The sequence below is a fragment of the Phyllostomus discolor genome, chromosome 15, assembly GCF_004126475.2.
Source record: "Phyllostomus discolor isolate MPI-MPIP mPhyDis1 chromosome 15, mPhyDis1.pri.v3, whole genome shotgun sequence".
Taxonomy (NCBI): Eukaryota; Metazoa; Chordata; class Mammalia; order Chiroptera; family Phyllostomidae; genus Phyllostomus; species Phyllostomus discolor.
The window spans coordinates 10,918,617-10,944,636 of record NC_040917.2 but is presented as its reverse complement, the minus strand read 5'-3'; the positions used below and the strand labels follow the sequence as shown (position 1 = coordinate 10,944,636).

Genomic DNA, 26,020 nt, shown 5'->3' with positions numbered 1-26,020 from the left:
AATGGCATCTTTCATCTTGAGAGCTCACACGTGACCGTGAGCTTGAGCAGCTCATCTACAAGCAGAAAGACAGCCTCGTAAACAGCCACTGGTTTACTCTCATGTTTTGAAAGAAAAAAAAAATCCTCTCATAAACAAGCAGAGGAATCCTTGCATTAAATGAAAAAGAAACCGAAAGAATGTTCTAGCGTAGAGTACCTTAAGCTCTTCTGTGCCACCCTTTGTGACTGAGCCTATTTGTTAACCAAATGTTAGATAAAAAGATAAAAAGCATTTCAAACATCTGCAGATGAAAACTGAAATCAATTTAACTTGAATGTTTGCTTTGGATATCTCCAAAACATAAAATGTGTGCCATAAATTAAAAGTCAGTGTTTCTCCCTCTTTTTTCTTGAGCCTCCCTTATGGGCCAGCACTTTCTTTCTTTCTTTTTTTAATTAATTAATTTATTTTTAGAGAGGGAAGGGAGGGAGAAAGAGAGAGAGAGAGAGAGAGAGAGAAACATCAATGTGCAGTTGCTGGGGGTCATGGCCTGCAACCCAGACATGTGCCCTGACTGGGAATCGAACCTGAGATGCTTTGGTTCGTAGGGTCAGCATTTTCTGTATTAGCAGTGCAAAAGTGGGTCGGGTGAGGTTCCTTCCCTGAAGAAGTTCAGATCTAAGGGATAACAGATAGTTCTAAGGTGGTGACAGTCACGGCACTGTGCAGGATTCCATCAGAGAGGTATAAAAACGTTGAAAACAAATTGAGCCATAGATATTCTCAAAAATTGCATTGTAAGAGACGATTGTTTTACGCTTGCCAGGAAATAGAGAATGAGTTTGCATAGATAAAAGATTGCTCTGGCAAAGAAGTATCTAATCTCAATTCAATTCAGTGTTTTGAACTGTTAATGAACTGCAAGAGGCAAATTCATCAAGAAAACAGGAGAGCGGAGACATTTTCATTTTGTCAGAAGCGCATACAATCTCATTGCCCCTTTTCTTCGAAATACTATTCTGTCGTAGTTTGCCTAGTCCTGACTAATATGCAAAAACGGTTCTTCCTGACATTTCCTGTAATCAAACCCCCTATCCGAGGAAGACTCGGTCTTCTACAGGAAGTCCAGGAGAGAGCTTGCTCACAGGTACCTTTGTCTACTTCGTTATTGATACTTTATTGCTTCAATAATACTTGGCATCTGACCACAGCTGCCTTTGCCAACTGGGTTGTGAAAGAAAGGAAGGGTCTGTGGGTTTTTAATACAGTGATGAAGGAAGAGACTTAGGTTGATGATAATGATGATGATGATAATGATGATGACAGCGATGATGGCAGCATTATGGTAACATTTAATTAGCATTGTTTCATTATCACCTGTAGTAAGATGTGCACTATTATCTCTATCTTTTTAAAAAATATATCTTTTGATTATGCTATTACAGTTGTCCCATTTTCCTTCCTTTATTCCCCTCCATCCTGTACCTCCCTCAACACCTGCATTCCCCGTCCCCCTCAGTTCATGTCCTTGGGTCATCCAGAAGGTACAGAGGGTAAGAAGCGTAAGTGGTAGACACAAAATAGACAGGGGGAGGTTAAGAATAGTATCTGTATCATACAGATGAAAAAACTTAGTCTTAGAGAAATAAAGTAACTTACCTGTTTTACTCTATGTGCGCTGACACTAATTTGCACTGACATTAATGTGCCAACAGTTGGAAGCAAATGCGTTTGTAAAAGGTCCTGTTCAATGTCATTGGCTCATCTCCTTGTCTCTGATTGGGAAATTGGTTCGTGGAGCTAAGTGATGAGACTTACCCAGTGGTAAACACTGATGATTATTTTCAGACTCAAATCATTTTGTAGCTAGAAGAAATCTTACGGATCATGTGCTTCTGATGTGAAGGGTGAAAAAGATCAGACTCAGGGAAAGCCTCGGTCGCCATGGGCACGCCCGGCTTCCTGTGCACAGCCCCACGCTCTGTTATTTCAGGCTCGGAACTTCCTCGTTAGAAACAGGTTTTGGAGAGCCAAACCACATGCTAATAACCCTTTTCAACTCAATGCACCCTTATCAACATGGATGATAGATACATAGACAGGGACCTGGGTAGATCTATCTATCAAAAGATAATTTATACACATCTTCTTTTGAAATGCTTGAGATACTGAGTCATTTGGCCTTAAATTAAATTGTCCCAAAGACTTTTAACATTCACTAGAGTTACTTTCTGTAGCCTCTCATCCATCCTTCTTACTGTATAGCTTGCTCTGTTAGTTTGTCTGCTTTAACAACTTACCTACTTTTACCTACTTTTTCTACTGCTCATCATGAGAAAGCAGGTCAGCAAGAGCATACAAACCATGCTTAATAGAAAAATAGAGTAAGGGAATGATTAAGGAAACTTTGGTCAATACGGTAGATGTATTTTTATATGTGGACTTTGTGAGCGATTTTAGCTTTTGGAAACTAGGTATTTTTGTCTTCCTTTGCCTTTGTTTTTGTTTTGTTTTGTCATTTTGCTTGTTGTTTTGCTCATTTTAGGCCATGGTACGGTTCATGGATAAATCACATCTGAGTAAAGATTAAAAACAGTTGAATGCATTTTTATGATCCCATTTTCTGCCTAGAACACAAATCCTATTTTTACACAGGGTTTATTTTATTTTTTACTATTGTGAAAATTATGCTTCTGAAAAAAAAACAAAGATTCTAAAAACAGCCACAGAGGTCACTTTCAATTCCCAGACCCCTGATCTTATTTCTCTGGGACTCAGTGAATGGAGACGCGGTGTGACTTTGCAGAGCAAATGCCTCTCCCCATAACGATGCACCTTAATGCAGCCCCTGGCCAGCGGTGATGGCAGGTCCACCCTGGCTGCTCAGGTGGTTCAGGTGGGAGCTGGAGAGGTTTCCGAGTCTCTCTAATGCAGCCTGGTTTACACAGTTAAGCTGATAATACAAGGGTTTACAGGCTGACGGTGGGCAAGGGAGAGAAGCTTACTCTTCCCTTCTAAACACTGTCCCGTGAATGAAGGGCAAACAGTGGCAAAAAGAAAAAGGCCTAAGAATATGTCCTTTTCATATTTCTATACTTGGATGAGATATCTTTATGACATGAGAAAAAGTGTGGTATTTGGTTACTGTTGGGGTCTTGCACTGGCTTGATTGAAACACACACACACACAAACACCCCAACCTTTTGTTTCTACCTGAATTCTGAATCATTCGAGAATCACAACCAACTGTCAAGCAAATGGAGGCTATAGTATCACCTTGATCTCGGATAAAGCTATTACTGAAGAGTGTTCACTAAGCTCCAATCCTGAAGCCCAGTTCCGGACAGACTTGCTCACTCACTCGAGCAGGCTTCTCCTTATCGCAGAGTTGGCCATGGGCTTCTGATGGAGAAGGGATGGGCCCCGCAGGCAGGCCAGCTCCTCACTCCCAACTCTTCCCAACCTAAGAGTCAGCCTGGCTGCCCTGGAGAGGCAGGAAGGGGCGGGAGAAGGCAGTTAACAGTGCTTCGTGCACATGGAAAGCAACTTAAAGAATGGAGAGTAAGCCTCCCTGAGTGTCAGGGGTGTGCATGCACAGCTGAAGTTCAATGCTCAGCTATGGACTGTGCTTTATGTACACTGTTCGTTTCACCTTACGATAGTTTAGCACACCCCAGCCCCAACCCAACCTCGTAAACTTTGTGAAGGAATGAGCACAAATATTATCATCACCATTGGACAGATGAGGAAACAGCCCGAGTGAGCTTGCTTAACTTGCTCAGAGTAACATGGATGATCACGAGAAGAGCTGAGAGTCAAATGCAACCCTGTGGTTCTCTAAAACCATTCTTCCCACATCCCCGGTTATTTCTCGTGCTAGTAAATATGACAGGAGTTACCCGGGCAAATAGGATTGCCTAATGGAACACCGTGCTGAAGCTGTGCTGATAGGAATGTGCTGGGTAATTAATTGATGTAAATGTTAGAGTGTGATTTTTTTTTAAATTATGTTTTATTGGTTATGCTATTACAGTTTTCCTGATTTTCCCCCTTTGCGCTCTCCGCCCACCACCCCCCACTCCCTCAGGCAATCTCTACAACCTTGTTCATGTCCATGGGTCGTGCCTGCACGTTCTTTGGCTACTCCGTTTCCTATATTGTACTTTATTTCCCCTTGGCTATTCTGTAACTGCCTGTTTGTACTTCTTAATCCCCTCACCACTTCACCCATTCCCCCCATGCCCCACTCTCATCTGGCAGCAACAACAACAGCAACAACAACAATTCCAACAACTCTCCGTATCCATGACTCTGCCTCTGTTTTTCTTGTTTGCTTAGTTTGGTTTTTAGATTCAATTGTTGCTAGATATGTATTTTTTGCCATTTTATTGTTCATAGATGTGATCTTATTTTTCTTAAATAAGTCCCTTTAATATTTCATATAATAATAGTTTGGTGATGATGAATTTCTTTCATTTTTTTTCTTGTCTGGGAAGTTGTTTATCTGTCCTTCAGTTCTAATTGATAGTTTTCCTGATGAGCAACCTTGGCTGTAGGACCCCACTTTTCATGACTTTGAATATTTATTGCTTAATCCCCTCTCCCCTGCAAAGTTTCTTTTGAGAAATCAGCTGACAGTCTTATGGGAGCTCCCCTGGAGGTAACTAACTTCTTTTCTCTTTCTGCTTTCAAGAGCCTCTCTTTATGTTTAATCTTTGGCATTTTAATTCTGATGTGTCTTGGAGTGGGCCTCTTTGCATCCATCTTGTTTGAGACTCTCTGTGCTTCCTGGACTTGCATGTCTATTTCCTTCACCAAATTAGGCAAGTTTTCTTTCATTATTTTTTTAAATAGATTTCTAATTTTTTGCCCTTTCTCTTATGTTTCTGACACTGCTATGATGTGAATGTTGGACCTCTTGAAGTTGTCAAAGAGGCTGTTATGCTACCCTCATTTTTTTCATTCTTTTTTCTTCTTGTTGTTCTGATTGATTGTTTTTTTCTTTCTTATGTTCCAAATCATGGATTTGATTCTCCACTTCATCCACTCTACTGTTGTTTCCCTGTTGTTGTTGTTTTTTAAGACTTTATTTATTTTATTTTTAGAGACAGGGGAGGGGAAGGAGAACGAGAGGGAGAGAAATATAAGTGTGTGGTTGCCTCTCACGCGCCCCCTACTGAGGACCTGGTCTACAACCCAGGCATGTGCCCTGACTGGGAACGAAACCATCACTGGTTCGCAGCCTGCACTCAATCCACTGAGCTATACCAGCCAAAGCTATCAATTGTTCTTTATTTCAATTAGCATATCCTTCATTTTTGACTGGATCTTTTTGTGCTACCAAGGTTCTTCACCAAGCTTCTTCAGCATCCTTATAAAAAATGTTTTGAACTCTGCATCTGACAGATTGCATATCTCCATTTTGTTTAGCTCTTTTTCTGGAGTTTTGATCTGTTATTTCATTTGGGCCCTGTTTCTTTGACTCTCTGTTTTGGCAGCCTCCCTGTGTTTGGTTCTATGTATTACATAGAGCTGCTTTGATTCCATGTCTTTGTAGTGTGACCTAATGTAGTAGGTATCCTGTAGGGTCCAGGGGCACAGCCTCCCCTATCACCCAAACTGGGTACTCAAGGTTTGCCCTTCGTGTGGGCTGAGTATACACCCTCCTCTTGTAGTTGATCCTCGGTTGCTGTTGGCAGATCAATGGGAGGGATTTATCCAGGCCAGTCTGCTGCAAGGACTGGCTGTGACCACTGCCATCAACCATTGCCCTCCGTGGAGGATCAGCTGTGCAGGAGCAGGGTAGAGGTGCTCCGATGTGGTCTGTAGCTATCCACTGGGTGTGCTGGACCTGGGGTTTCCTGGTGGTACAGACCAAGGTCAGCTCCCACCTGTGTTTTTCCCAGAGCACCCTGCCTGAGCTATAAAGCAAGCTGGGATGGCTGCTACTTGTGCTGGGTTTAGAGATTCCCAGGTGAAGCCAAGCTATGAATCTAGGCTGGCAGCTGCTAGTGCTGGGACTGGGGCTCTCTGAGGCCAGCTGTTGCATGTTTGAGGATTTAGGAAGTGTGAAGCATGAGCCAAGGCTGGCCATCCATATGGAAAAGCAGCTTGGGTGGGCCCCTAAGTTGGGTGAGGCTGAGTCTCCGGGGATTTCCAAGGCGGGTCAAACAGTGTTAGCCAGGTTGATGGAGTCTGAGATATGGCACCACCCTGCTGGCCCTGTGGCTTTGTTGGGGGAGGGTTTAGAAAAGGGACAGTGGCCTCTGCTCACCTTGATGTCAAACACTTCAGTTTCTCCCTTTATGCCATTAGGCTTTTTAAGCTGCTACCCCAGTACTGGAGCTCAGAGCGAGTGAGTCTGAGTAGCCGAGTCTGTGTGTGGGTTCTCTAAGAGGAACTGCTTGGGGCTCCAGAAGTTTCTTCCACCAACTCAATCTCCACTGTTTTTTGCTACCAGAAGTGGTGGGGAGTTATCTCCCTGGCACTGGAACCCTGGGCTGGGGGGCCTGGTATGTGTCTGGGACTCCTCGCTCCCAATATATCCCTCCTGAATTTTTATTTACCGCAAGTGGGTTGGGACCAGCCTGTTCCGCATCTGTACCCCTCCTATGAGGATGTGGTTTCTTTAACGACATAGTTGTCCAGGCTTCCATTCAACTTGATTTCTGGTGGTTCTGAGTGATGGTTGACCTATATCTTACTTGTGATTTTGCTGTGGTTGTGCGAAGGGTTGAGCCATGTCTGCCAACATTGCCATCTTGATGAAGTAGACTGTGATTTTTTAACTTTTTATTTTGAAATAATTTTTGGACTTTTAGAAAAGATGCAAAGATAGCATAGAGAAGTCCCATAAGCCTGTAACACACAGCTTTCCTTAATGTTAACATCCTACATAAGTATAGCATAATTATCAAAAGTGGAAAATTGACATTGCTCTAACATTGTTAACTAAATTACAAACCTTATTCAAGTTTTGCCATTGTCTTTAATATTAACTGAGTTTTTGAGGGCAGGAACTGTATTATATTTATTTTGATATCCCCAATGCCCCGTGGTGAATCTGGCCTCGAGCTGGTGATCAGTAGCTGTTTGGAAATAAGTAAGTGAATGAATGGATGTTGAGTTCCATACTAAAACGTGTGTGTGTGTGTGTGTGTGTGTGTGTATGAGTGGCACAGGTTTAGAAGCACATAAGTGTGAGGCTATGTTTTGAATAAATGTTATTCAGAACTACGTTCCGAATTGGACTTTGTGGAGGACAGCCCTTGAAACTGTGCCAGGTTTTCGCAAGCAAGCGTGAATGTACTAACTGGATTGAAAGGAAGATCCAGTGGAAATCACTCAATGGGCAGAAGGCTGTGCTGTTACATTTATTTTTATGTGTGTGTGCACATGTGTGCACTGTGCCTGTGTTTGCATGTGCATACACGTTTCGTGTACATATGCAGGTATATGCACATGAGTGTGTGAGAGTGTGTGTTCATGCATGTTGTGTGTGCGTGTGTGTGTGTGTGCATTTTGTGTCACACCTCAGTAAATGCCTGAGGAAAAGAAGCAGCAGTTGCTGGCAACCAGTCTTGTGTCTCTAGACAGGTTTCAGAAGTTTATCCTAAACTCAAACACAGAACTCCCTTGCTTGAGGAGGAAATCCAAACAGGCTTCTCTTGTCTTTCGCAATAAGTTCAGCAGAGATAACATTAACGAAGTGTGACTTTGACTGTGACGGGGGATTTCTGACAGCTTCAAAAGTAAGCACTCTTTTATCTACACCTTTCCAAGCAAAGAACGTGAAGCCAGGAGAGAAGCATTATTCAAAGCTCTTCTTAGTAGTTAATGGAGCCTAAAATGGCCACTTTTCTTGCTGTTTTCTCTCTCACGTTTTAACTGAACTGGACACATTGATGGGATAAAGTCTAGCAAGGTAAGAATCGCATTAGTCTTAGTTGGGCAAAACCGGTCTGCAGAATTGTTATGAGAACTGATTTTTCTGAAAGACTCCACTTGTGAAAGGCTTTCATTATCTCGTTATTGTCGTTTAGATGGAGGACGTCATAGCACGCATGCAAGATGAAAAAAATGGAATTCCTATTCGAACCGTCAAGAGCTTTCTTTCCAAGATACCTAGCGTCTTCTCTGGTAAGTCTGCATTCAATAGCGCTCTATGTTGTCCGGCATCTTTCACAGAACAATTTAAAATTTGTTGTAACTGTTCACTACTGAAACTCTCTAAGTTATTACTTGGTAAACTACTTATAAAATGCTAATGCCATATTGATCATGCTTGACACTTGACATAATAATGAAAGAAAACCAAAAAGCAAAAGTCATGACCCTACTCTTACTTACAAAGACAGAATGAATATACGTGAAATAGGAGGAAGCAATATTAAGTAAAGGTATATGGGACAAATGCGATGTCAATCCTGTATAGAAGTTAGGAAGGTAAAAAAAAATCCATGAGGAGGCAGGGAAAGCTTCCTGAAGATCAGTGAATGAGCTGAATTCCAAAACTGCTGAATTGTATTGGCTTCAAGAGCGGAGGTGGGAGGGGCTTCATTACAGAAAACCAGGTAGGTAGACAGGAACAGAGCTGAGTCTGAGTATGGAGGTCTTGGAAAGCTGACCCATGGAATCTAGGTCTTATGTATGGGGAAATGGGGAGACAGAGAATGCAGTGTTCCAGCTGGGCTGGCATTCAGCAAAGTGCGTTGTCTCTGTCCTAGGTACAAGGCTCTTGCAGGGAGAGTTAGGGGGCCAGGCTTCTGGTGTGCGGGGGGAAGGAATAGAGAGGAACAAGCATGCAGATTTGGCAAAAGACTGGATGCACAGGATCAAAGAGGACAGGACCCTCTTTTTTTAATTGGGTGACTTTTTTTGTTTTTTAATTGGGTGACTTTGAGATAAAGGTTCATTATCAGAACAAGGGCATCCCCACCCATTGGATTGGAAGTGACTAGAGGAAATGGGTAGTGGTAAGTTAGAAATCCGTGCTCTCTCTGGCTCCATGAGGTGGCGGAGGCTCGTCCTGTGGGCACTCAGGCGGGCTGGGGCCCAGGCCAGCGAGGCTAAGAGAACAGGTGAGGCAAGACCAACCAAAGCCTTGTCATGAGTGACACGTGGCGAGGGTAAGGAGTCTGCTGCTGAGCACGTGGAGAGGATGGTGCTCGATGGGATTCAGGAACAAGGGCTGGGATGTTTCCTGATGGAACAGGACTGAAAGACCAGTGGACAGTGGCCTTGGCATGAGGGTGATAATTAGGACCAAGTGCAAATCAGCAGCCCAGATGTTAGGGTTTGAGAACCTCAGTGGTGCTAGTCAGAGCCTGGCCCATCAACTCTCTCTCTCCTGAGATTCTGCTGAGTTTCCTGAGCATCACTTAAGTGTGTGTGTGTGTGTGTGTGTGTGTGTGTGTGTCTGGCACTGAGGGATGACAACCCGGGGCCTGGATAATTGGCCGTGTGCAGAGATGAGCAAAGGAGGCCGGTCTTCAGATGGAGGGAAATGAAACACATGAGAAAACAGAAGCAGAGATGATAGGGCGGAGAGCTCAGGGTCCCTGGTAGCTTTGCAGCCCCTGTCCCTGTGTCCCGGGGCCCAGTGATGCAACCTGCAAAACTGTCCCTTGGGGTCCCTCATCTCCACTCTGGAACTTCTACCCTGTGGTCTGCTGTGTTCCCCACTTCCCTTTTCTTTGTCCTACTTCTCCTACATCTGCAACAGATTCAGTGCTGGATCTTGGGAATGCCTGTTTGCAAAGCCTAACCACGGAGATTTTAATTCCCGAGGACTGGGATGCAGCCATTTTTAAGCTGATAAAAAAATAGAGAGGATTGGCACCTGCTGGTCTTACAGGCATGCTGGCTGGAGTCTCCTTTAGATTTTTTAGTCAGTTCAGCGAACACTGATCAGACACCCACTGTGTTCCAATTACTGTACGGGTTTCGAGGACTACTATTTCCATTTTAGTGGGGAAATAGATTATTATGTGTTGGCACTTAATGTTCCGCTGGTGTGATCGATGGAGGTGAGTTCTGTCCCCAGAGGTTAAAAAAGTCCGTTGTGGGAGCAGGGCTGTTTATACACTTTCACTCGATAATCAGATTGTCAGCCAAGAACCCTCGTTACATGTATTTATCTCCCGAAAGGAATACCTCTAAGGGGTTTGGGTATGATGATATAGAGGCCCTTAGAGTAGGCACAGACATAATTACCTACCCACTGTTTTATTTTTTTTTAAAGATTTTATTTATTTATTTTTAGAGAGGGAAGGGAGAGAGAGAGAGAAAGAGAGAGAGAGAGAGAGAGAGAGAGAGAGAGAGAGAGAGAGAGAGGGAGAGAGGGAGAGAGGGAGAGAAACATCAATGTGCGGTTGCTGGGGGTTCTGGCCTGCAACCCAGGAATGTACCCTGGCTGGGAATCGAACCTGGGACACTTTGGTTCCCAGCCCGTGCTCAATCCACTGAGCTATGCCAGCCAGGCTGACCCACTGTTTTTAACCTTTGCAAAATTATAATCAAACATATTTACTTCAAGAGTTCTCTGAGTTGCCTATGAGGGGACCCAAGAAACCCATTTGTTCTGTCATAAAATGCTAAGGGAACTATCTTTGCAGATAAACTTGACTTTTTCCTTTTAAAAAACAATAAGAGATATATAACTTGTATTTTCTTTTTCCTGTTTTTTTTTTCTAATTTCTGGGAAATTCATCGCTAAATTTGACATTTCATTCATATTTCTCCCCTGACTCGTCACTGACATATTTACCTTCCTTTTTCTTCTAATTGGTTGTTTGTCAGCCTTTCATTGCTGTATTTTGTGTGTGTGTGTGTGTGTGTGTGTGGTTGGGGGGATTCATATTATAAATTGCTTCAAGCCATGTTTTAGAGCAGATAAGGAATAAATCTGAAGAAGCACCTGAGAAGTACCTGCTGTGTGTTGAGGAACTGTGTTGCCCAGAATCCTCACCTTTCAAGTGGAGCTATATCTTGCCTTTGAACGGAATCGCTCCATCACAAAGTAAAATGAAAGATGAAGTTCAAACATTACTGCATGATGTTTTTACAATAGTGTTCATGCCATTTGTATGCAATTGTGGCCTCAACTTGGAAAAATAACTATAAAGCTAAAAATAAAATATTTGAAGATTTTGCTGGGGATTTTCCCTGAATGAATCCCACATGATAGCTGTGGCCTTAGAATTCATATCCTGTAACTTACAATATTTATTCATCCTTCTTCTGAACATCTTTGGGAAGCCAAATTATGACTCTCATATCAGCTGGAAAGCCTTTGTATTGTATTTAAACACTAAATAGGAGATCCAGGTTCACATGGAACACAAAATTTTGTGAATAAAGGAGAAAATGACTAATTTTACATGTTTTATGGCATTTGATCCGGCTTTGACAGTATTTTACAGTTGTAATATCTACCTTGGCTACCTGCATATTTGAATTAATTAAAATGGACCACAGAGGTTTTCAGTTGCTTAACAAGATGTTGAAATTGAGGGGCACTTTCTTTCTAGAAAATATATTATAAAAGTATTGAATATTATTTGGGAGTAGATTTTTTGTTGATTCACAGTCATGGACGCTTTATGGAGTTTAAGTGTATGAACATAAAATAAATAGGCTTTAAAACCTGGTGGCAGAAAAAAAATTGCTTTTTCAATATTGAATGTTTTAAGAGTTTGTTTGAATCAGCCATTGGGATTTTCTTTCTTTTTTTAAAATTTTATTTATTTATTTTTAGAGAGGGAAGGGAGGGAGAGAGAGAGAGAGAAAGAGAAACATCAATGTGCGGTTGCGGGGGGTCATGGCCTGCAACCCAGACATGTACCCTGGCTGGGAATCAAACCTGGGACACTTTGGTTCCCAGCCCGTGCTCAATCCACTGAGCTACACCAGCCAGGGCTGGATTTTCTTTTTAATAACAAAAGTATTTTAATAAAGATTTGTTATTTTGATGTTATATATTAAAATAGCATTATTTATTATATATGACAGTTACTTTTATATTATATATGATAAATATATTTTACTTTGGAGGATAATATTAGTAATTTGGGAGCCTACTACATAGTCATTGAGTTTTAATATATTTGTTTTATTTCTTACTGTACTTCAAGGTCATTATTGTTTATCTCTCTATCACAGGGAAGGAACTGTAGGGTCAGAGAGTTCAATTTTTTTGCCCAATGTTGCACAGCTTACTAACATCAAACCAAATCAGTTCGTTCAAGAATCTTGCTTGCCCTGGCCGGTGTGACTCAGTAGGCTGAGCTGCCGGCCTGCAAACTGGAGGGTGGCCAGTTCCACCCCCCGTTAGGGCGCATGCCTGGGTTGCAGGCCAGGTCCCTGATTGGGGGTGTGTGAGAGGCAGCCAACTGATGTTTCTCTCTCGCGTGGATGTTCTTCTCCCGCTCTTTCTCCCTCCCCTCCCCGCCCTCTGGAAATAAATACGTAAAATCTTAAAAAAAAAAAAAGAATCTGCGTTCCCTCCCCCCCCCCCCCATCACAGGTTCCTCCTTAAGTGCGTCTTCGCACGTGCCTGTGTTGGTTCAGCATGACAGATGAGTGTCTATCACAATCTATGGGACTCTCAGTACTGGGGACGCTTATGTTTGTCTCTCAACATCGCCCCCTGGTGGTGGGACTCTGAAGCACCCGCCAGGAAGACCTGAGCTGTTGTCTCAGTCTTTCCTCCTAAGACGTGCGTGGCCTTGAGAAAACAGCTGCAGTTTCTTCACCTCCAATGTCTGGAGGTTACACCTGACGATCCCCAAGTTTCCTTTCCATGCAAGCTCTGTACTTCCAAGGACTCAGAAGAGGGGAGTGTGGGAAAGGATTACTGGACGAGAATACAGTAGACTAGACTAGTCACACGATGGCTAGAATGATATAGCATCAGTGGAAATCCTACTGGATTTTCTTCCTTTAGCTAATTCCATCTGTGCCTGCAGCTTCAGTCACAAACTCTCCGCGCCCTTCCACAGGGGTATCTCCAGTCCAGATCTTTTCTCTGAACTCCAGTGTATTAAACTCCCGATGTGATGTTTCCAATTGGCACCTCCAACTCCACACGCCTAAAATTAAATTCACAGCCTTTTTCCCAGTCCCTTCCCTGTTTTCTGTCTCGGGAAAGACAGCCCATGCCAGAAATGCTGGAGTCACCGTGACCTCTCTTCCTATAGCCCTTTCTTCTGGCGGCAGTTTCATCGACACATCTCACCAGAGTTTTCTCTGAAGCCGCCATGCAATCGTTTGGCTTTCGACCACCTGCTCCCGTACTGCTCCCGCCCACACCGTCAGCTCCACTGACCCGAACTGCTGCATCCACTCCCAGCTGGTCTCCGCATCCCCTCAGCTCTCGGTTCTCCCGTCCCCACAGGGCAGCCAGCCGCAGGGGTGTTTTCAAGTTGCAAATCTGGTCCATTAAAAATATTTTCTCAATCGAGCATTAAGGCTGAAATCTTTAATGAGACTCCCTGCCTGACTCTCACCCCAGCCCCATAGCACCTGGGCTCTTGCTTCCTCGGTTGCAGCCCCAGCAGCCGCTTCCCCTTCTGACACTTCACGGTGCCCCTGTCTCTGTGCTGCAGGTGCTTTCCGCCACTGCACTGCCTCTTCTGCTCTCGGTGCTTCCTCCCCTTTTCCCCTTTGCTCGGCTCGGGCCCACTCATCTCAGGTCTACCCCAGTTTCCTTTCTTTTTTAAAAAGATTTTATTTATTTTTAGACAGAGGGGAAGGGAGGGAGAAAGAGAGGGAGAAAAACATCAATGTGTGGTTGCCTCTTGCGCTCCCCACATCGGGAACCTGGCCTGCAACCCAGGCATGTGCCCTGACTGGGAATCGAACCAGCAACCCTCTGCTTCGCAGTCCAGCGCTCAATCCGCTGAGCCACACCAGCCAGGGCCCAGTTTCCTTTCTTAAATACACTCATCAGACTGCATTTTTTCTTTCAAAAGTATACTATATTCCCTTTTATAGTTATAAACGGACTAACGTGGTAATTGGTGAATGTCCGTCTCTTCCAGGCAGTACTGCAAACTGCAAGACTTTTGTAGCCCCAGCACTAAAAACAGTGTCTAGTACAGGAGGTGTTCATTCGTATTTATTCGATGAGTAAATAATAATTGCAGTTTTAGAGGCCACATTGGCATTCCTGTGGACCGTGAGGGTAGTGAACTATTGTGATTACACAGCTATGTCAACATCCACAAATATATGGATTTTTATAAACCTTTTGTCAAAAAAACATGTTTGCCCTGTAAATTGTGTTCAAGTAAAAAAAATTCTCTTTTTAATGACACTTGATGACAGTATTCATAATACATGTCCCATATGACCTACTTTTGGTGGTCTGTTGATTAGAAACCAAGGAGATGGGATGTCTTTTGGAGCTGTGTGGGCGGCGACAAGCTCGGGGGACCAGAGACAGACCTCTGGGGAACAGAGCCTTTCGGGGGGAGAAGATAAATACGTGCTTCTTGCCTGCTTGCTCTTGGGTCTTGGTCAGCAGGATTGTTGGCTAAGGTCAGTTGGAGCAGCAGGGAGATAAGTTCAAGGGGAAGCACAAAGCACATGTAAGTGGCTGGAAATCACACTGTTCTGTGTCTGGAGAGCTAGTGCACCATGGGTAAAGACTCCAGTGGTTTTCTCTGCATCACGACAAGCAGAACCAGTCAGCACCGGAAGTCTAAACTCGTCACCGATCTGCGTTATTCAGACTGGATCGTGACCTGCGCACTACAGGCGAGTGCGAAGGGGAAGCCCTCACTCTGCTCCTTGCGGAGGAGCCTAAAACCAGTGCTTCCCCAGACCTCAGGCAGCGTCTCTAGAAATACCCACCCCCACAGCCCCACCCCTGCCAATTAACTGAAAATGAAACAAGTTTACTGGCACGACACTCCGTGGTTCTTCGAGGCACTGGGATGTTCTCATATTCTGGACATCCAGTGTTTCAATTATTCTAGATCACAGTGAAATAGCCTTCACCTAGTGGGTGAGTTTCATTTCCTTCAATGGACTGACTAGGAAATGACTGTGTTTCCAATGTAAGCCACAGCAGGAAATCAACCAGAATTCTCTCTTCGGTTCCCTGTCAATGGTGTAGGTTTTCATTAAAATTGAATTGTTCCGTGCTTGCGAAGCAGCCCGCTGAGATCAGAAAAGGGCTGCCTGTGGCAGCTCTCAAATCAAATGGGTTGTTTAGCGGGTTTGAAGATTGAACTTAGGCCACTGACTCTCAGAATCCTAACAGCCTGGAGCCCGCTGCAAATCACTAAGCACCGTTAACAGGGGAGAAACAGAAATTAGTAGGGAGTTCTCGTCAGCCATTCCTGGGTTTCCTTGGTTTCTGTTTTCTTTTATTACCTCGAGACGGTTCTCCATCACAAGAATGTTGGTGATTAAAGAGTTGAATCTGTTTGCTGCTTTGCTTTTGCAACTTCAAAGTAGTCCTCACCTACACTGGTCCCCAGGTAGGAAGAGCAGAGTTGGTGGACTCGGGGATGCTTTGTTCTCAGCCCTGAATATGAAAATGGAGTGGTGTATGCGAGGTTAAAAATCAAGTTGCCCTTCATGCAAATTGTATTAAATGGGCCCTCCCTCTTGTCCTTGCTTCCTCTAAGGGATGATCTGTATGCAGACTGGAGCTTATCCTCAGGGTGGCTGCACAGATAAGGGGACAGGAGCGAGCTGGTGTGGGGAACTGGGCTGATGCAAGCTTTAATAGGTTCATATTTTGCATCCAAATGTTTTTCAGAGCAGCTTTCAAGAGGCCTTACGTGACTCAAACCTGATTATATTTGGAGTCAATTTTAAGACAATAAGGATACGTAAGGTGGAACTTTTTTTCCCCCTTGGAGACTCTAAAACTAGGTAATTCTCAGATGCTTTCTATGAGTCTAAGATTCTTCTAAGATTCTTCTTTCTGAAGCCGATATCTTACTGTGAAATATTCTCCGTCTCCCATTGGAATGGCTGTCATGGATTTTACAGAAATTCAAAGCGACATGAATTGCTTTTGAAAACAATTCTAAACTATTTTGGCAGAAATTATGTTTATATTTTGTTTTTATGATACCTCAAAGAAAATTCAAGAATGCAAAAGGGAAATTTATGAGCAGGAACTAGGAAAAAAAGTATCTTAAATATATTGGCAGTTTCTAAAGTTCAAGTCTGAAAAAAATAAATTCTTGGAGAAAACAAGAACCGTTCACTAGATCTTCAAGAGACATGAATGTTTGCCAAAAACAACCAAAAAAAAAGACCTTTTTCTCTGTCATCTTGACATGCCTCTCTGATCAAGTGACAGGTAAACTTTGTTGACTGTGTAGTCAACAAAGCTGAGGAACACGGGCAGGCACTGAACTGTCACATAATCAAAGAGCTATTTAAATTGTCTTTTTGTGAAAGATTCTTCACCCTCTCTCGGCCGTCATTTTTTCCTTCTTATAAAATAGCGGCATCGAGTGATGAGAAATACTAGGAACGAATTCTAACATGGGCCCACTTGGACCATCTGGCCTAGGTTCTAGACAATTACCTTTTATAATAGCTAAATGAGGAGTGATAAGCTTGGCTGTTGTTTGGGCATTCACTGTATGTACAGAGAAACCATGCATTTTAAAATGCGGTTGGAGCACTTCGGTAGAACCCAGATGAAAAGCAAGCTCCCACTCATTGTGTTTTCACCAGAAAGTTAGAAGACACAGTAAAAACTCAGGAATATCCTAATGCTTTGATTTTAAGATTTTATTTATTTATTTTTAGAGAGGGAAGGGAGGGAGAAAGAGAGAGAGAGAAACATCAATGTGCTGTTGCTGGGGGCCGTGGCCTGCAACCCAGGCATGTGCCCTGACTGGGAATCGAACCTGCAACACTTTGGTTCAAAGCTCGTGCTCAATCCACTGAGCTACACCAGCTAGGGTGTAATGCTTTGATTTCAGCCCTAGCTTTCTTCACAGCCACGCGGGCCGGAGGCCCAGGCGCTGTCCCCTCTGTTGGGGCAACTGTAGCTGGTGGTGCCGCTTCCTGTTGTGCTTTCCAAGCATCCGAATTTGCCGTTTTCTATGTTAAGTAAATATGATTTGGATTAGAGCTGATTTCTGTCCTCCCAATGACTATATTCCCGAGAGGGAAAGTTCTGTCCGAACACATAAATATTCCTATGAAAGCCTGCAGGTAAGAGTCCTCTCTGACTGCCGACTGGGTCGGCGTCTTCGGAATGGTCCGGTCACCCTGCCTTCCACTCAGAACACGGCAGCTCCTCTCGGCGGCATCTCTGCTGGAGGAGAGACTCCTCCCAACACAGCTGGGTCGTTTCACTGTCGTTGGACCGACGGCTGTAAATAAATCTCTGGAGGCGATTTGTTCTCCTTAAGAATATGACCCAAACTCAAGAGTCAGTCATAAACAGTGGGCCGGAATACATAATTAACTGGACACATGACTCTATACCTCCAGAATACTGGCTTTCTATCTCCAAGGAGCTCTCTGGGAGAGACTTGAAGAGCCTTGAGGATGAACTTCCAATTCTCTCCTTCCTGTCTGGGAATCCGACAGCATCCACAGTGCAATGCAAGGAGGGTGCATAAATACATCGTCAGAGTTCTATGAAGACATGGTGGGCCTCACTAACATTGCAACTTCTTTTTCGGACTTTGGGAAAAGGGGCCATCCACGTACTTTATTTAGAATTTCCCAAAACCATTACTGTAGTTCTGCAAAATGATGGTTGATGGTTGTATTGGGAGTTGGGACTAGTTTGGCCTGGTTAAGCAACGATAATATAAAAGGCAGAAGACAGTGTGGTCATAAACAAACAACTTTCTGGAAGCCTGGGAAGTCTCAGCTGGTGCTGAATTTTATCTTAGCATTTCAGTGATATTTTTATAGACATCTGGACTCCTGAGATGTGCAGATGATGCCAAATTGTATTAGAAAAGGAAAATTGAAGCCAAGAAAGAAAAAAAACTTCAAAGATGAAAACAGGATATGTTATTAAGAAAGATAAATTTAGCCACATAGCAAGTAATAGATTTATAAAAAAAGTACACAAAATTGGGTTTTGGGAGTCCGGGTTCAGCACTAATGGTTAAGCCGCATGAAAGGAACCAGAAAATCCCCAGTGGTCTCGTCCCTGAAGTTGCTGCACTGTCGTGCTAATCAACCAAGACCACACAAGGTATCGAGTAATGTGTGAAGTGTTACATGGGAGGGAATTGGATAGAAATAGAAAACTGCCCTACTCTTACTGAAAGCCAAATGAAAATAAACTCATCAGAATTAGAACCATCTCATGCCTTCTTGTTCTTTCTTTTTGACCAAAGTCACGGTCAGCAGAATTTGAAAATGTTCAGTCATGGGGCAGCCCTTGCCAAAGCAGCTCTGGGACATAAAAAAGACATTAGTAGCCCTGGCTGGCATAGCTCAGTAGATTGAGCGCGGGCTGCGAACCAAAGTGTCGCAGGTTCGATTCCCAGTCAGGGTATATGCCTGGGTTGCAGGCCATGACCCCCAGCAACCGCACATTGATGTTTCTCTCTCTCTCTCTTTCTCCCTCCCTTCCCTCTCTAAAAATAAATAAAAATTTTTAAAAGAAAGACATTAGTGATTTGTATAGTCTAACTAATTAAAAGGTAGAACTCATTACTGGTCATGTGTTAGAAATATAAATACTGGTCAAAAAAAGGCTTATGTAACTATAAATAAGAAATGCACAGGAGAGGAAACAAGAAAATAATGAAGTATTTGGGCTCTATTCATATTTTTGATGTTGATGTCACTGGGTAATTCAATATTTCTGTGTGTGGCACCAAGAAAATGAGAAATAAATGAAACATTATTATAGTTATCATGGTGAATAGTATGACTTTTGTTAACACCTGAGGAGGCTCAGCTTAGGCCCAGATCTGAGCTTCCCTTCCCTACTAGCTGACCGGTTGTTGCCGGGCCAAGGAATTACCCGCGTTGGAGGTTCTGTAGCATCTGACATCTGGTTTTGGTAGTAAGTTCTCAAAAGGTATTTGTTGAATCCCTGTAATGTTCATCAAACAATCATCATTCCCTACATTTTCAAGGTGCCTCACAGCTTTTAACACTCTTTATTAGGTCTTCACTTTTATTCCTTGCCACAAAGAACTGAACAGATGAAACTGAAATCTCCCAGGGAGATTAAGGCTTGTTCATTGCTCCTTTTATGTCTTCCCATGGGAACGTAAGACCATTTCCTGTTGGCATTGATTATTTTTCTTGAATAAATCCCATTTTGACTTTCTTAATAATTTCTGTATTGCTGTAACGTCAATGCTCAGTGGGTTGTGCCATCAGGACAATTGCTGAAAGAGGAAAATAATGAAAGTCAGAGGCAATATCACAAATTTATCCTGGGAGATTTAACTGATGCAAACATATTAAATTTTCATGTTTGTAGTAATCTGCTATGGAAGTTGTTTCTCACAATTGTTGACTTCTCGTTAAAGCAATGGACTTGGAAAACTTTGTCCATTGGTGAGTTATTGCCCATTGGTGAGTCTAAAAGGCTAGAACTGAGAGGTCGTTAAAGTAAAACCTCTCGAAGGGAAGCTATGCTTCTTTGAATTAAAACATTAACATGGGTTTCTTTTGAGAGGTCAAAATTAACCCTAGAGAGATAATGACTTAGGATGGCACTAAAGTCTTCATTATCCCCAGGAACGAATGAATCTTGGTGACTCACGCACTAGTCCAGACGTGTTTTTCTGAGATAATGAATTAGTGCATGACACGTTTGAGACACACGTATAATCCATCATTCTGCACTGCCTTTGTGTCCGACGGCACCATTGGGTTTTTCTCTTCATGCCTCTCTCTCTCGGAACACTTGTAGAAGGACTTCCAGTGTCCACCCCCCACCCAGTGATTTTAGGACAGAGAAGGGTCCCAACCTTACTCCTGTCCCATCCTCATCCCAGGCCAGCTTGTATTCATGCTCCCTTCTTTGGATTCTCCTAGCACTGTGTTCTTCTGCATGGGTTTTTTTCTCTGACATTCTGTCCTCAATAAAGGCTGTACACACCTGGAGACCAAGAGAAGTCTCGCATTTCGATTTGTGTCCTCTGTAGTACACAGTGTCCGGCACATAGCAGACACTCAGGAAATGTTCATGACTTCTCATAGGACAGCGGATGTCCCGGCCCTTCCCCCCGCCCCTCCCCCCGCTCAGTTTACTGGCAGAGGAAAGAACACACATCTCATCATTTGCTCTGTCGGCATCCAGCGCTGTGAGATGCTTTTATCTCAGCGGGCAGCACCAGAGAGACGGCAACTCTGCTTTGCTGTCTATCACTAGCTTCGCTGGGTTTCACGATGGAGGAGCAGGAAACTGAACATAATGTTCACATTTCTCCAGAGTCCAAAAACACCCTCATTTTAGCTTTATTATTTACTTTAAACATTTGTTCACAAAGATATATGCACCCCTGTGTTCACTGCAGCATTATTCACAATGGCCAAGACATGGAAACAACGGAAGTGTCCTTCAGTAAAGGACTGGGTCAAGGAGATGTGGTACGCATATACTATGGAATACTACTCCGCCATAAGAAAAGCCGAGATCCTGCCCATGGCGACGGCATGAATGGACCTTGAGAGTATCGTGCTACGTTAAATAAGTCAGACAGAGAAAGCTGAGACCTATATGATCTCACTCATGTGTGTGATATGAACCTGAAACTCACAGACACAGGCAACAGCATGGTGGTCACTGGAGGGCAGCGGGGTGGGGGAGGAGGCTGGAGGGGGGGCCAAGTATATGCTGATAGGAGATGATTAGACTTTGGGTGGCGGGCGCACAATGGAATACACAGAACACGGATCATAGAAATGTACGCTCAAAACCTATATGATCTTGTTAACCAAGTCACCCTAGTCAATTTAATTTTTTTTAAGTTGATTTCTAGAACATTGGGCATTCTCATATTCAAATGTAAATCGTTTTCAAAGCCTATCTGAACTAGTGAAGAGAGTATGTACAGGTCATAAAAAAACCCCTGGGTTTTCATCCAATGTCTCATGTTGCAAAAGAAAACAGTAGATGTTCAATGGCAGCCCGGGCCCTGGTGCATAAGCGAACGTGAGTGTGTTTGGGCCGTAACAGCTACAACAACTACTGGCATTTATTTAGTGCTTAAAATGTGCTGGGCATTTGACAAATTGTTAGCCCTCTAGGTTTATTGTTTTATATATTACTGTCCTTACAAAGAGACGCGAAGGAAAGCTCAGAGAAGTTAAATAACTTACCCTATGTGATACTGTTAGTTAGCGATAGAGCTGACATTTGAAGCTAAAATAATCTAGATTCCATAATCTGATTCTGTAAAATCATTAAAAAGCACAGAACACTGAAATATTGTACATATGATATATGTTATGTAACTTATAGGTGCATATGTACAATATAACATAGCATAATATGATCCCACAAGATAATTTGAGTTCTTTATCCTCTGCTTGTTTCATCCTGCATTTGGCTTGGAAAAGACCTCTTTCTTTGCAGAGAAATCAGTCTAGGAAGAAAGTTCTCAAGTTAAGGTGACACGCTTAGTAATCAAGTGGCGTTTTTTGTTTTTGAGACTCGATTACTTTATAGGCCTCAGTGCACTCACCTGAGCGCGCTGCTGCCGTAGCCAGCGGGCAAGTCTCCTGTGTATTTAGGACGTAGCAGCAGACGAAGAAGAGAAGAGAAACGGCGTGCTGGACTGCGTGGAAGGAGACCGATGTGGCGGAAGGAGACAGACCAGAATCAGCACAAAACTAAAGAGAGCACAAGGGCTAACGGGCTAAAGAGAGCACCGCGCGGGCAGCCCGCAGAGACGCAGCGGGCTCCGTCCCGAACCACCGCAGCCAAGCGAGTTGTGATCTTTCTGCTGGCAAAGGGTCTGACCTGCAATTTGTGGGAAAGGAAAGAAAAAGAAAAGCAACATCCACGAAGCAGAGCAGAGCAAAGCGCAGTAAAACAAGGTCGGACTATGCTTGTGTAACCGTCCCCGGGGACTCATCGCGGCCCCACCTGCGTTGCATCGCTCCCCCTTTTTTTTTTCCCTCCCTTCCGAGGAGCCCGAGCAGCAGACATAGGAACAAACCACCGAAGGTCCCCAGAACCCGGGCACGTCCACAGCCCCACAGCGGTACGTCCTCTCCTTCTCTCCCAATACCATGACTGTGACTGCAGCATCCCACGGTTTTCTTATTTTCGTGGTGTTCGTCGCCTCCGGACACATCTGCATCCCGGTTAGCCATTTTTCCCCTTTCGTGTATTCTTTGGGTCAGATTTCTCCCAACTCTTATTATTTGCATAACTGCTCAACCTGTTTCCAGGGAAACAGTTGTGCTTTCTGCGTAAATATGAGATGTTTGTCCTAACTCCCCTTTGTCACATTTTGTTAAAAAGAAATAATTCGGTGGTGGTTTTTTAATTTCTTCCCTGAAACATTTTCTTATGGAAATCATGCACGAAATTATTTTTCTGAGCCAATCCCATCCCCCCCCCAACCCCAAACAGTACTCTATAGAGAAAGGGGTAGGATGGTTTATCCTCTTGGGCCAGGATGAGTCAGAAAGGAAAATTATGAGGCTGGATTTTTTTTTTAATTTTTAGAGAGGGAATGGAGGGAAAAAGAGAGAGAGAGAGAAACATCAGTGTGCAGTTGCTGAGGGTCATGGCCGGCAACCCAGGCATGTGCCCTGGCTGGGAATTGAACCTGCGACACTTGGGTTCGCAGCCTGCGCTCAATCCACTGAGCTACGCCAGCCAGGGTTTCTCTTTGTTCCTCTTATCAGGGACTTGTCAGCAAGGGGTTAATGAATTACAGGTGGGGCATGTTTGGTCTTTAAAGCTTTTTGATACCAGACCTGTGTTCCTCTTACCCTCAGCCTTAGAGAATCCACAAAGGGAGTTAAAAAAAAAAATAGAACATTTTCTTTAAAAATGTAAAGAATCCTCTTTTGGATGAGAGCAAGAGGTTTCCTTAGATATTTGACTTCTTCCCTCCCTGCTTTCTCTTTTTGGCAGCATTCGGGTGTGCGAATCTCATTGAAGTCATTCCAGGCTAAAAACACTTATGACCAAATACCAGAAAGCTAAAAATAAGTATTCTAACCTTTCTCTGGAGGTCATTGAATATTTCTCTTAACCTTTCTGATCAGGTGGCCTTTTGGCAAGAGACAGATGTTAACAGTTGCTGGGTCCCCATGCAGGGGGGATCATTAAATAGTTCAGAAATAGTGGCCCTCGAAACTACCCCTCAGCACTGAGGAGTGTGGCTGGTGTCAGGTCTTACAGAGTTGTTGAAAATGGTGGTGCAGCCAAAACCCCAAGGCCAATGTTACCTTCCACCAGTTGGTAGCTGTCACATTTGATGGCCTTTTCTTGGCACCAGCTACCTGAATTGTAGGGGGGGTAACCACCACATCCTACTCCCAGTCCTTGTGGTTGCAGCGGGGCAGCCTGTTCCCTGGATCGAGGCTGTGGGGGAGGAACACGACTGGAGCTTGGAAAATCGGAGAGTTGTGGCTGGTACTCCTGTTAGAACCATTGGGGAAGGGCTTTCTCTTTCTGTGTTGTGTTCAGCTGGTTGGTATAAATGTGAAGGAAAAACTTGTCTCTAAGTGACACTAGTGCAGGAGAGAGCAGAGCCATAATGTGAAGTAAAAGTCGGTCCTGAAAACAACTTTTGGGCACCTGGATCCAGCTGTGCCTGAAGGTTTTCAACTACTGAGACCATAAATCCCCATTTGTTCATTTAACCAGGGCTTCTGGCAATGAGTTCTGACACATACATTTCTTTTCATGACCCCCCGAGTCCTCATCTACTTCGAAGGGGTTCTTTGCATCTGACACCAAATCTGGTTATTTTGTTTTTTTCCCTTTTTGAATGAAAATTTCCTCTCCAAGTTGCATACTTTTATTTCTTTGGCTTGCAAAAGCAAAATAAGGAAGCATTTTTTTCTCTAAAATGAAAAGAAGCTAAGATACAAAGGCAGTTAATCATCTATTTTTGTCACTGAGGCCTATGACGTGGACTGACTTGTTTGCCACTGTGGCAGAAAGTCACAGAGGAAAGAGGGCATCATCTAGAAAGGATGTTAAAGGGTGAATGAACTCCACAAGGGACTGTCCATTAACTTCTTAATTATCTGACTGTAATTAGGTTTCTGTGGCTTTTTCTTCCTCCCAGGTGCTAGAAGCACTAAGAACAAGCCTGGGTAACGCATACTCTTGCTCTCGCTGTAGTTTTTCATAGTCACGTCTTTCCGAAGGAGTTCTGCCACCTTATGGACCACAACATGTAAGAGTTGGGTTTTATTTGTCGTCGTATCCAGTGTCGAGGTTCCTGGTGTGGAACATGTGCTCAACATGTATTTGCTGAATGTACCTGACTTTATGGCCAAAGTGTACATTTGTTCAGAGTGAGCCACCTTTTTTTGCCAGGGGTCTATCTGTAAATATTTTAATCTGAACAACCACCTTACTGTTAGTTCCTGCTATTGCCCCAGTTTTATAGATTAAAAAAAAGACTGACACAGATTAATTAGCTTGGCAAGCTTACACAACTAGTACATGATGGGTGTATATCTTTCTTATTCCAAAACCCATGCTTTCTCTTCAAGGCTATGTTTAAAATAGTGTGAGAGGGTCAAGTTATGGATCAAGTCTCATGCGTATGACTTTCTAGTGATGTTACACTTCGGTGATTTTCAAAGAAGATTTATACAAGTAAAGACCTGCAGTCGAAGAAATGCCTATTCTGTGCTCATTTCATGCAACTAAACAACACCACTAAAAAATATGTGCTACTTTAAATTCCTACATAAAGCCCTGGCTGGCGTAGCTCAGTGGATTGAGCGCGGGCTGCAAACCAAAGTGTCGCAGGTTCAATTCCCAGTCAGGGCACATGCCTGGGTTGCAGGCCACGGCCCCCAGCAACCACACATGGATGTTTCTCTCTCTCTCTCTCTTTCTCCCTCCCTTCCCTCTCTAAAAATAAATAAATAAAATCTTTAAAAAATGTTCCTACATAAAGTAGAAATAAATACCCCAACTCCACAGCGCTCATCTGTCCATGTGCGGACTCAATGGAGGGGATGCTATTGCATTTCTCAGTCCTGTGTCCCCTGTAGTGGTGCTGATATGGATATTGTGGGGAGAAAAATTCTGTCCTCAAATGTACTTGTGACATGCAGGGTTTTCACAAAGTAAAATCAGACATTAATTGGAATGTTAGTCTTTAGCATAATAGTATTCATTGTGAGTCTCCGAACCAGGGCTACATAATGCAGGGTTTTCCAAATGCCTCTCCAAAGAATGCCCTGTTCCATAGCACTCACAGCCTTAGCTGTCTAAGGTGCACCGTCTATGAAATACTGCCTTTGTCTTCAGAGGGGAGCAAAGAGTGATTGAGGAAAAAGTAGACAGCGTTTGTTTATTTTGCTTTTAAGAAACTGCTGAAAAAAAAATATTACCAGCCTCAGGACACAGTTCAGTAACTGCAGATTCTGGGGAAAACAGCTTTGGTTTTAGGTCATCTATTTTGATATGGCTCCCATATGAAATGCTCTAATTCTTCAAAACTATTAAATTCCATCAAGAGATTTAAGTAATTTGCGCCTCTTCTACGTCACTCAGATCAAATTTTTAACAGTAATCTAATGATGGTGAGAATTGCCAGGGAATAAGGCTAAGTCAAAACTAGGTGAAGGATCGAGGAACCTTTGTGACTCCACCGTGCGGTCCTACTGGGCGCTTGAGATGAGGTCAGGACAGTGTGCAACAACGAGACGTGCATTCAGCTAAGGGGACAGCCCTGGTTAAATAACATTAGTTATGACTATACACATGTTGATGTTCTTTGGCTATGTGTTGATGAGGACACAGTTCTAAACACATAAATTCATCACTCTTTTCATCAGAAGAGAGGATGCCCCTTATACACACGCTTTTATCCACTGTGAAAGACGTCTTATGGAAGATAACTTTAAGTGAGGTTGT

At 43.4% G+C, this 26,020-nt stretch overlaps 1 protein-coding gene across 7 annotated transcripts in view; it reads left to right on the top strand.

Moving 5' to 3' along the window:
• The window catches only part of RGS7 (regulator of G protein signaling 7), a 307,380-nt gene that overhangs the window by 156,503 nt on the left and 124,857 nt on the right, over positions 1 to 26,020 (top strand). For all 7 annotated transcript variants that reach the window (XM_036016116.1, XM_036016118.1, XM_028531203.2 and 4 more), the window contains exon 3: positions 8,025 to 8,121. In XM_036016116.1, the coding sequence (XP_035872009.1) occupies positions 8,025 to 8,121 (97 nt within the window). The remainder of the gene's footprint in view (positions 1 to 8,024; positions 8,122 to 26,020) is intronic.